Source organism: Ostrinia nubilalis, chromosome 10, assembly GCF_963855985.1.
Source record: "Ostrinia nubilalis chromosome 10, ilOstNubi1.1, whole genome shotgun sequence".
NCBI classification, from domain to species: domain Eukaryota; kingdom Metazoa; phylum Arthropoda; class Insecta; order Lepidoptera; family Crambidae; genus Ostrinia; species Ostrinia nubilalis.
The window spans coordinates 15,134,847-15,146,848 of NC_087097.1; the positions used below are offsets into that span (position 1 = coordinate 15,134,847).

At 38.6% G+C, this 12,002-nt stretch overlaps 1 protein-coding gene across 1 annotated transcript in view; it reads left to right on the forward strand.

Annotated features, from left to right (window-relative positions):
* The first annotated feature begins 388 nt into the window (after positions 1-388).
* LOC135075466 (uncharacterized) overlaps positions 389-12,002 on the forward strand; it is a 76,870-nt gene continuing 65,256 nt past the window's right edge. The window contains exons 1-2 of the mRNA XM_063969906.1: positions 389-599; positions 672-826. Coding sequence (XP_063825976.1) covers positions 551-599; positions 672-826 — 204 coding nt within the window. The 5' untranslated portion in view covers positions 389-550. The remainder of the gene's footprint in view (positions 600-671; positions 827-12,002) is intronic.

The window sequence follows — 12,002 nt, forward strand, 5'->3', positions numbered from 1 at the left end:
CGAAGAAAATCTATATTCTTGTCTATGGATTTGCTGTCCAACCATAGTGCATGACGTTGACGTATGTCATTTGAAAAATGGCAGCACCGTCATGGGTAGTGTTGTGACAAAGCAACAAATGTGAGCTCCATGTTCAAAGCAAGAGTTCATATTCAGCGAACTAAAAAAATTACAAATTAATTTCTCAAACAAACATCGGATCCACATTGCGTTTACCATAAATCATTTACCATCACAAAGGTTGATTCACATTCAAGGTCGTCGTTGTAAGAGCTCATATCTTGTCATGTATGCTAGATTTAGATTGTGTACCATTTTTACTTTTTTCATGGCAACATTTTTAATGACATTCATTCATATTTTTTTAGTCTATGACTTTCATCAATGAAGTGCGGACGTTTGTTGTGAGATTTATTTCCTATATTTTCGCCTTCCGTCGTTTAATTAATTTTGTGTGATGTTAACGATTAGATAGGAATAAATCTTTTTTACTTTACATTAGATAGTGCTCAAATATTTTTGCCAAGTGTCTAAATGTAGAAAAAGTAGGATGTTCCTCGAGCGTATAATCCTGCCCGTATTCTGCCTTGGAATCAAAGGTAATTACGAGTTGTTTTGATGATTAAAAATTCAAGGTATAGCTAGATAAATTTGTTGTTGTTATGGTGTAGTTTTCCATTGGACCCTGGCCGAGGAGGTGGACATCAGGGAGGTGGCGGCAGACAAAGGCACGAACGTGACGATCCCCTGCGGCGGGCTGCAGGTCCTGCCGGCCTCCAACGTCCAGTGGGTGCACCGAGGCAATCACACGCACCAAGAAATATTGGTGAGTTCTACGCATAGAAATTAATTTTATATCTTAATCAAGTTTAATTAACTTTTGTATTTATTCCAATATTAGGTAATCTAATTGGAAAAATCAAATTTTCCTCTGGAGGGATTAGAACCCACAACTTTTTCCTTGTTAAAAAAAAAATTGATGCATCTCAAATCCAAAAATTCCAATGATTCGCCTAATTTTTTATGTTTAATAAACTATTATGAACTAATAATAATAATAACTATTAAGGATGAGACTGAAACTCTACTCAGATGACCATTATTGGGAAATTATGGTCATCTGAGTTGAGTTCAGTCAAAAATCATTTTTGCAGAGGAATAATTTTTTTTAAATATTGATGAATTACCTACTTACATAAATATTTATTTATTTGTCTGATGCTCATATAAAATATGTAAATAAATAAGCCAAGTATTACATTCCAATAAGAATATTTGACCCCACTGAAAAGTTCATTGACCTACATGTTTAGATCATTTTGCAAGTAATCATATCAAATATCTGTGGTTTGGCCTACACTGGTTTGTGGCTAACAAGTTTTCATTTTATTCTAGTTGTGTCCAGATTTTTATTACTTTTTTTTACTTTAGGCAAAGTTTCTCCAAACATTTTAAATTAGACTGCTTATTACCCAAACAATCACAAATAACTTACTTTTGAAAGATTACACAATATCTTTGACAAGTTCGACTATTTAAGTTCCGAAAATAACTCACGCAATCACATTTGTTGTGATTATTAATTAATTTAAATTAAGTCCCTTCACTAGTCGCGTCATAGCGCGAAATGATTTAAAACAAATCCAAGAACCAAGTTAGTTGAATGTTAATAAAACTATTTTAACAGTCGGCCGATAGTTTCGCCCGATTCTATTTTGTATGAAGAATCAATCGGTGTAATGTGCGCATTTCCATACATGCCCATACTAATTAACTGCCCGACTAAACTATCGGCCGACAAAAATCGGTGGTCTGTGCCTAGGCTTAACTACACACACGCTCAAAAAAGTTGTACAGAACCCTTTAAAACTAACGCCGATTCTACACTCGCGAGCAAAACTATGGAATCACTTACATGAAGTTGTTTCCACGCGATCTTGTGTACTAACGAATTTGTTAGTAACAAAAAAAGTGGCACCATTTTAAAGATTAAACTTTTAACTTTAAATTGATACCAAATTTATTTAAATCACATCAGTATTTAAAAAAATATCCCGGTTAATGTGAAAAAGTAAGGAAAAAGACATGTATCAACTCATTGATACGTCGCGAGTTGCGGCCTATTTACCCCCTATAAAAGCACGTGTTTTCGGATTTTGCTTTTACACGTGGATCCTTACATATCTCCGCTTCATTTGACACTTTACCTGGGATTCTACACCTTCAGAAGCAGCACAAATCGTTGCACTATTGCAAGAAGAGCTCAGCCAGCAGGCTGTCGCACGTCAGCTCCACATAAGCCAGTCCTGGGTTTCGAAAGTTTTAAGACGCTTTCGGGAGACTGGTGGCTTTATCCCGAGACCAAGTTCTGAACAGCACCGGTGCACATCGCAGAGGGATGACCGTTTTTTCATGTCAACCTCTCTATAAAATCGTCATTTGACTGGTATCGATGTCCAGCAAGAGCTCAGAAATGTTCGTAGGATAGCTGTTAGCAAGTGGACAGTTCGTCTAAGATATAAGCAATAGAATTTGATTCCAAAAAGGCCTGCCACGGGCTCGAAACTGACGGCAGGTCACCGATAAGCACGCTTTCAATTTGCTCGTACACATCTCGATGGGAAGTCGAGCAAGCCACCCCTATAAGCCACTGTTTCAGCAAACCAGCACTGCACAAATCTCTCCCCAGGCCGCCTATAGACCCGACCTCTTCGACTGCTGCACTGCAAACACAGTCTGCATTCATCGGAGAACAAAACTCGCCTCCATTACTCGCCTTCCCATCAAAATAAGTGCGAGCTAATTGAAAGCGTGCTAGTCGGTGACTTGCCGTCAGTTTCGAGCCTGTGGCAGACCTTTTTGGAGTCAAATTCTATTGTTCATATCTTAGACGAACTGTCCACTCGCTAACAGCTATCCTACAAACATTTCTGGGCTCTTGCTGGACGTCGATATCAGTCAAATAACGATTTCATAGAGAGTTTGACATGAAAAAACGGTCATCCCTCTGCGATGTGCACCGGTGCTGTTCAGAACTTGGTCTCGGGATAAACCCACCAGTCTCCTGAAAGCGTCTTAAAACTTTAGAAACCCAAGACTGGCTTATGTGGAGCTGACGTGCGATAGCCCGCTGGCTGAGCCCTTCTTACAATAGTGCAACGATTTGTGCTGCTTCTGAAGGTGTAGAATCCCAGGTAAAGTGTCAAAAGAAGCGGAGATGTGTAAGGATCAACGTGTGAAAGCAAAAATCCGAAAACACGTGCTTTTATAGGGGGTAAATTGGCCACAACTCGCGACGTATCAAACAGTTGATACACATGTCTTTTTCCTTACTTCTTTACATCAGCCGGGATATCTTTTTAAATACTGGTGTGATTTAAATGAATTTGGTATCAATTTAAAGTTAAAAGTTTAATCTTTAAAATGGTGCCACTTTTTTTGTTACTAACAAATTCGTTAGTTCACAAGATCGCGTGGAAACAACTTCATGTAAGTGATTCCATACTTTTGCTCGCAAGTGTATTAGTCTGTAGTTCTGTACAATGCCATTAATATCGTATTACGCTAACTTTGAACCCATCAAATAGATGTTCCCACCCATTATTACTCATATCTCAATCTTATCATTGTTATGAAGTGACAAAATAGCGCGCTTGAGTTCACACAAAAAACTGAAGGTACAGTCGAGGGTACATCGGACTATACATTTTTATTGCAAAATCACACTTAATACACTTATATAAGACGCTAAAGCAGTGGTTCTTAACCTTTAAGTCACGAAGGACCATTTTACCAAATTTCTGTCTTGTCAGGGACCACTTTTTTTTTTTTTTTTCAAAATCCTATGAAAGGGGAGGTCGATTTCTCGCCCACTGTGCGCCGTTTGCGTTGTGTGGACGCTACTCATCACGTCACGTCACTTGCTTATTAGGTACGATGTCTTCGTGGACCACTTGGAATGCCTCCAGGGAGTGGTCCGCGGACCACCGGTTAAGAACCACTGCGCTAAAGTGTTTAGCGCGATGTGCTCTATTCGGTACCGTGGATTTTCAAAAAGTATCTGGTTAATTTTGATAATGACATCTACCTACTTACAATAGCGTTGCATAATCAGTTGGCTTCTCGTGCCGCGCTGACCTGAAGAAAAATCAATGCAGGCATATTTCGCGCGATAATTTCGATAGCTATAGGTTATCGATTTTCATAGACTGTCTTCAGCATACTTCGAAGTATGCTATGGAACTCAATTTCATATGCTCTTTCTTCTTTAACGACATATTGCTTTCCAGTAAGGATCCCACACTTGCTTTTGTTCGGGAAAAATCCGCCACTGCTGGACAAAGGCTTTTCCCCAATGATTTTCTTAAATGAAAATGCTTCGAATAAAATACTGTAAGGTACCTACGTCTCAACGACGTAACAAGAAACCTCTACGCCATCTTATAGTGCTGTGATAATTGTCACCAACCCCTACTCTTCCCGCGGGTGTCGTAAGAGGCGACTTAGGGACTACACATCAAACAGAGAACGGGCAGCAGCGCTCTCTGACAAACATAAATCTTTTAAACTGCGATCTCCAACCCGCCTGCCAAGCGTGGAGATTATGGCAAAACCCTCTACTATAGTGGAGGAGGCTCATAGTCCAGCAGTGGACTGTAAAGGGCTGTTGATGATGATGATGATAATTGTAGAAATCTTGTCACAATTGATAAACCACCTAAAGCACCTCACATCAGTCGTGTACGAAATGCCGACGGTTTAACGCGCCCTGATAATCCTTGGATCATCTTTCTTGAGGGACAATCAGGTTGACTGAAGCCTTCAGACCAAATGGTACTGTCGCGACCGTATTGCTCTCTGTACAACTTTATGTTGGATGTCCTAATACTATAGTATTGTTGAGGGATTTGGAATGGGATCCCAGCAGTCTTAACTAATTTAGTTCGTCTAAGTAATGCTCTACTTTATTGGTTACTAGCTTTCCGCCCGCGGCTTCGCCCGCGTGAAAAAATGTCTGTTTTAGGGTTTTCCCGGAAATTATTCGATTTTTTCTCGCCGTATAAACCACCCTTGGACTTCAACGAACATTTAAAAAAAAGAATTGGTAAAATTAGTCCAGGCGTTGTTGAGTTATGCGCTTACCAACACATTTTGCGATGCATTTTTATATTATAGAAGAAGATTATTTGCTAATATTGTTTGCCGTTGTATTTTGGAAGTCAATCCTCCTAGACATCCACCCTCTAACTATGAAAACGGTAGGATACCTCAATCTACATTTTCCACGTTGCACTTGAAATCACGTGTTTAGCATGTAGGTAAAGTTATTTGCCCACTTATGTTATATTTAAGGCATTCAAGTTATTCTAGTTTTATCGCGTGTTAAATGTGAATTTACGGTTTAAATTCATCTAAAATAAAACTCATAGTTGAATAAAAAGAATAATAAACAAATGGTTACTGTTAAACTTTACTCTCAGTGTCATTTTCACGCGAAGGAAAATCAATTTTCTCCCAACTTTTTTGCTTTACCTCATTTTTGATAGAGATGACATGCTAGGTTGCACCATCATATCAGTTTGTCCATACAAAAAACACCTGCTAACGTTATACGTATAGTTATACGTATAGTTATAACGTATAGTTACGGTTAAAGTTACATGGTGCAACTCAGCCAGCCTTAGTTATCTTTTGTGAGCTAAAATATAGTGGATCCATCATCATAGCCACACGAAGCCGGGTCACCCAACTAACTTGCATCCTGCACGTCCCAGCTAACGCATTCGACCTTGCACTGAAAATTACCGGTTTGCACTCACCCGCTACTGATTTTGTCGCCCCAGTTCTTGACCGAATCTGGACCTCACGTACTCCGACCCTACCCATACTGGACTGTTCGTGGTCGACCGTAAAGATTTCGTAGACTGCATGTCGGAGGAAGGAAAAATTAAGGGAGGAGTTACTGGGAAATTAAAACCATACACACACTTTCAAGGACTGATTTTTTTTTCACTAAAGTCGAACCTACTCATAAGATAGTCGCTGTATTTTAAAACTTTTAAAGCTTTATTTGAAAGCTACATTTCAGATTTTTTTTTTAAATTACCTATTGGTGAAGCTTTTCATTGCGTTCTGTACTTTTCTTGTCTCATCAGCAGAATAGAGAAAAAGAGCTCATAGAACTTATAAGAACTCTATCCATTACGACGTGTATCGTCGGAATATAATGCGGCGAGGAAATCCTGAGGTAGTAGTGATCTCCGATGGCTTGCGGGCTGTAGGGTGTCCACACTATTCTGAAAACACGGTTTTCCAGCATCAAAATTCCAATTCGCATGCAAAATCCTAAAAGGTCTACGCTGCAAAAACATGTGATATGAGGTAGATGTCTCTATACTATTTTCTTCATGCGAGCTATTTAATTGAGTTACCTATAATTATTATTGACGAGATTGCTACCAAGTAGGTTAAATTATTCTGTTAGTGACCATGAAAGTTGAAAAAAGTAGGTAGGTACATTGAGTTACCTAATTTCATGCAAATTGCGACTGACAAATATTTCCGAATTGCTCGTTCGTCACAAAACTTTTCCCATTAACTATGTTTTCTCTGCGTATAAATTGAACAGGTAAATGAAGTTTGTAACTAAAAGATCTATGAATAGGTTTTAAGTTAGAATGAATTCGTTTTAACAATATCTATAACCAACCATTCCTCAGATTCTCTTCCTTATCAGTAAGCTCTCATCTTTTCACATCGAACGACACTTCCCAAAGTTCCCAATGGAGGATGTCAGCTCTCAACAAAGCTCAAACCACAATGCCCTGTCCTAAAAATAATCCAGAATATCCACACCGCATCCCGGAGGAACCAGGGGACAATGGCGACGGATCCCCGGATTGGGGTCGCCGATTGTCCCCGCTTGCCCCTGTACTTTGATTTCCCTTTGATGTTACAGATGCTGAGAAAAAACTTATGTGATGTGGAAAAAGTAAAAGATGAGGTTTTGCTCGGAAAAACGATTATTATTAGGGCTCTCTTCTATTACGATTTACGACGATGAAATAATTCCATAAGTAAGTTGTAGATAAAATCTATCTGTTAAAAGGAAAAGTAAAGTCCTTGCAGTTAATAATAGAGAGCACATGGCATAAATCGTAGTAATTTACCTGTTACTATAATTTATTCAAAGTAAATAAAAACTATGTATTGTTCATAAACTGTTGTAGATTGATTTGTAACATATGTATCAAAGAAATATTTTCAATAAACGATATAGTAGGTACATTACCTTTTATCGCTGTCTGAAAATCAGCAATCGGTGTAAAAATGAAGGATTAAAAAAATAGGTCAAATAATAAATTAAGCTTTATATTTCACCTGCCGGGCTAGGATCACAGAATAAGTATTAGTGCCATGCTAGGATGCGCGTCGTGATAAAATCTTATCGATAACATTTGACGATAAACGTATGGGCCTACTGCGTAAAATCGATAAAATGGCGTGATAAAAGCTTATCGCGGCGCGCATCCTAGGCCTATGCTCGCTCGTCTTATCTTCCAATCAACTAATGAACTCCTGTCTTCGTGTAACTGAAAATGAAATTGCCTATCTGTTCATAGGTATCCAACGTTGATCTGAAAATCAAGCAATAAAAAAATTGGTCAAATATTATGCTTTGTATTTCACCTACTCGTTCGCTTATCTTTCAATCAACTTACGAACTCCTATCTTCGTGAGAATGAAAATGAAATTGCCTATTCGAACAAACTTAATTAAAACGTCCGATAGTTCCGCCTATTCAAGGGTTATAGGATGGATTACTGTTAATTTGTTCGTTATATTTCTTAGAAGGTATGGTCTATCAACGGTTAATTGAATTCCTTACAATGAGCCGTTAAACGTTTTTTTGCTGATGGAGGTCAGTTAGTACCTATTCTAATTAACCCTGACGATATCTCATTTATCTAGAGAAATGTTTAACTAATAAATCTTAAGAAAATCTAAACAATATCCTTTGTCATGAAGGAATTACATATTTCTTTCTTAAAAGCCACAATACTTAGTCGCATATCCTTTGTCATGAAGGAATTTACAAGAGCCCAATGGTGTTGGTGTCAAATCGAGAGCGGGGTCGAATCCCGCGCTGAACTATCCTGTAGTGAACTCATTCGTAACAAAAGTATTATTTAGCTTACCACGAGGGGGGGTAAATACACGCGACGGGTGGTAAATACAAATAAATTAGTTCAAATTACTTAAAAAAACTAATCGCATATCCAATTTGTGTGTCTTGGCAGTCACACTGTCAAGATATTACTGAGTGGGTGACCTTTTTTGGCAACTTAGTAATATTTTTTTTATGTAATGTCTTTATTGCCTGAATCTGTGGTTGTCAAAATAAAATTATTTTCTTTCTTTCTTTCTTTCAATTTCATAAAATCCGTGTTTAACGTACAGCACATTGCATATTATTATTACAGTTTTGTTGACAATTGAAAACTGTCTCGATCATTTCTATGCCAATGCGCACAGTGTCTGCGCTCGCGCAGCCGGCCTCGCGCGATCTGGACGCAACTGGTATTCATTTGTCAGTAATCAACGTACAGACTCGCTTTCCGCTAGTTGGACTCGCGAAATTGTACACGTGGTGTGTTGTGGTTTGGGGACAGCCAAAATTGTGTCGTTAGAGTGATCAAACGTCTAGATCAGGGGTCTCCAAACTTTGAAGCGGGGCTATAATATTTTTTTCGGTATGATGCAAGTTTGCAAGGGCCATAACAATTTTAATTTTTCTGCCCACCTATGCAAACATAGGCTTAGTCTTAAGCTGTCGCGGTCCGGATATGGGCCGTAGTTTTCAGATATCCTCAATTTTTGAACTGAAGCGACACAATCTTTAACCAGACCTTTTAACATACTTTCAGCTCCACTATAAGCATCTGACTTTATTAATTAATCTCGTAAACCTTAATTAGTAAAATCCTCATTTTCCTTGATCCTTTTCATCCAAAATTCAAACTCTATAGTCCAACTTGCCACATTTAGGTAAAACGTAACGGTAATCCTCGCCTGGGGGAATGCGTGGAGCGATAAACGTAATTTGATACCACTTCAAACTCAGCAAATCCTTTGAGCCTTTAGGAGGATTATTAAACTATTCCATTGGGTTAATCCTTTGTGAAGATACCTTTGAAAAAAAAACTAAAATTGTATCTATTTGCTAAACTTTTAGAAAGCACCTGGATGCGGACAGCGCAAGACCATTTGTTGTGGAAATCCTTGAGGAAGCATTTGCCCAGCAGTGGACAGCATTTGGCTGGCCTGAAACGAACTAAACTTTTCTTATGAAGTGACAAGATTAAGATTATACTTCCAACTCCTCGTATGTTCGTCTGATTCGTATTTTCCTTGGAGGCGCCAAACTGTAGATGAACAATAGTTTCAGTGGTGACAAAAAGAGTTGGGAATAGTGTGTAGTGTAAAAGTCAGACAAGAAAGTTCCTGCAATCAATTAGTAGATTACGGTGATAAATTAATAAAGTCAAGCGTCAAGCCTTCTTTTCCAAGTCGAACATCTTAGGTTAAGTATGTTAGGCCAGTAGAATTAAACACAAAAATGGATTAAATCGGAAATAATTCCTACTAAAGATTTTAGTGCTTTAATGGCTTCATTAGTTGCCCATAAAGACTCTCCTAAGTTTTCGACTTCGACGGAGTTGTGCTTAAGTGGTGGGGGCCCCCGAAAAGGGCGCTTTTTCGGTTTTCCGGTTATACCGCGTAAATTACTTACCCTATCGAAAAGTGGTCTTCTTGACGGTTGAAGGGCATTTAATCCTGCATTAAATAAGACTCTGTGTCACTCACTGGAATGACTCTGTGTTTCCTACTGTGGCTGCCCCTCTTCCTTGTATCCTCCTGCACGTCTACGTTGCCTAGCCGTATGCCTGGTCTAAGGTTCGACGAAAAAAATCAACAACAACAAGTTCATATTAAAACGTTGAAGAGTTTTTTATTTGTTTGTTTGATCGCGCTAATCTCAAGAATTACTAGTTTGATTGAAGTAACTATTTTTGTGTTGAATAGCTCATAAATTGAGGAAGGCTATAGGATATATACAATCACTCTATGACTAATAGAGGCGAAGCAGTAAAGAAAAATGTTGCAAGCACGGAAAATAGTATTTAAACTATTTTCACGCGTACGAAGTTGATTTTGTGACGTCGAACCTTGGACCAGGAATGAGGCTAAGCAATGTAATCGTACAGGAGGATACAAGGAAGAGGGGCAGCCACATTAGGTAACACAGAGTCGTTCAGGAGAGTGCCAGGAAGAGGTGCAGCAACCGCAGTTAAGGAACGGCTGGGACGAACAAGGATAAGCGAATCCAACTCGTGAGCCTTGACAGGGATACGCTGGTTAAGGCGACCCTTTACAAGGCTTGGGAGCCTACGGGTGACGAGCTATTGGACGTGGAGAGGGTCATTAATTATACACATATTTTCCACTTTGCCAACCTTTTGCACGAGAAAGGTTTGTTCAAAACATATGAATTTGGTCTTATTTAATGCAGGATTAAATGCCCTTCAACCGTCAGGAAGACCACTTTTCGATAGGGTAAGTCCTTTACGCGGTATAACCGGAAAACCTAAAAAGCGCCCCTTTCGGGGGCCCCCACCACTTAAGCACAACTCCGTCGAAGTCGAAAACCTAGGAGAGTCTTAATGGGCAACCAATGAAGCCATTAAAGCAATAAAATCTTTTGTAGGAATTATTTCCGATTTAAAATCTAATTCTACTGGGCTATGTAGGCGTCTACCCCTAAAAGGCACTAATGGCTAAGGGGTGAAAATCTCAGCATGTATCGATGTCGTATAGTGTTCGGCGATAGTTTTTGCCATGACTCATCTCATAAGTGGCTGTTTGCCAAGTTCCTTGCTTCCTCTTTTTCCGTATCTAATCTGTGTTTGATGGGAAAGGCTTTGCTAATGATACTGTAGTACTAGTACAATTAATGGCGGTAAAGAAGACACTCACACAAGATGTTATTAAGTAATTTAATAAAAATAAACTCTAGAAAACAGCAAAAGAAAAACTCGTCGAAGTTTTTGACGTGCTCCCTGAAATACCGATCATCGCACTGTCAAGTTTATGAAAGCCTGTATATGTGTAAACCTGAAAACGTTGGAATCGTAGTACATGAGAATTCAGCTCTACAAGTCCACGGATGCTTTATCTACGAGTAATAACTAAAGAGGATATTGCAGAATTAATCTCTAAACTTTATTTTTCAAGCATAGATCGAATACTTTTTAAGCAACAATGGCGCAGAACAGAATCTATGACTGAGTTTGAATCAAGTTTCAGTTGTTTCGTAATACGGACCTAAGTCCTAAGTTTCTGAAACTTGTGTTTGCAGAAAACCAGTTCAAATTGCTCTACCTTTTGATTTATTTAGTTGTTCTTCCTAAGACGTTTAGCTTTCCCCCGCGTCGGGACTTCGGGACTTGCCGAAGATTGATCGGGTTTGATAGGCGGTCAGTCAGACCCTTATTTATAGACGAAGGATACTGGGCAGGTTTATAAATATATTTTTCTTATAAGTATTTTATTTATACTTGTCATTTGTAATCCGCTTTGCACTGAGTGAAGTCGATCCATAGCTTTGGAGTCCTATTTTGTTCTGATTAAATGTTCTATTTTCTCTTGATTAATTTCGTTGCGGGTCCAATCATGATTACGTTTTCCCTAGAGCTCATTTATGCTTCGCTTAATTTGACTTTATTGGTGGTTAGGCAAGTCAAGTAGTTTTATGTAAAGTCGAAGACTTACAGAAAACTTTTATTTTATTTAGGAGAAAATTTTGTAAATTAATAGCACTGTGGAGTATCGTATAAATCACTTTTGTTATATCCTTTGACGCTTTTGGCCGTTCTTTTTTACCTAAGGATGACTTGTTCTCTAACCAGTATGTTTTAAAACCCTACTTTGTCTTTTGCTAT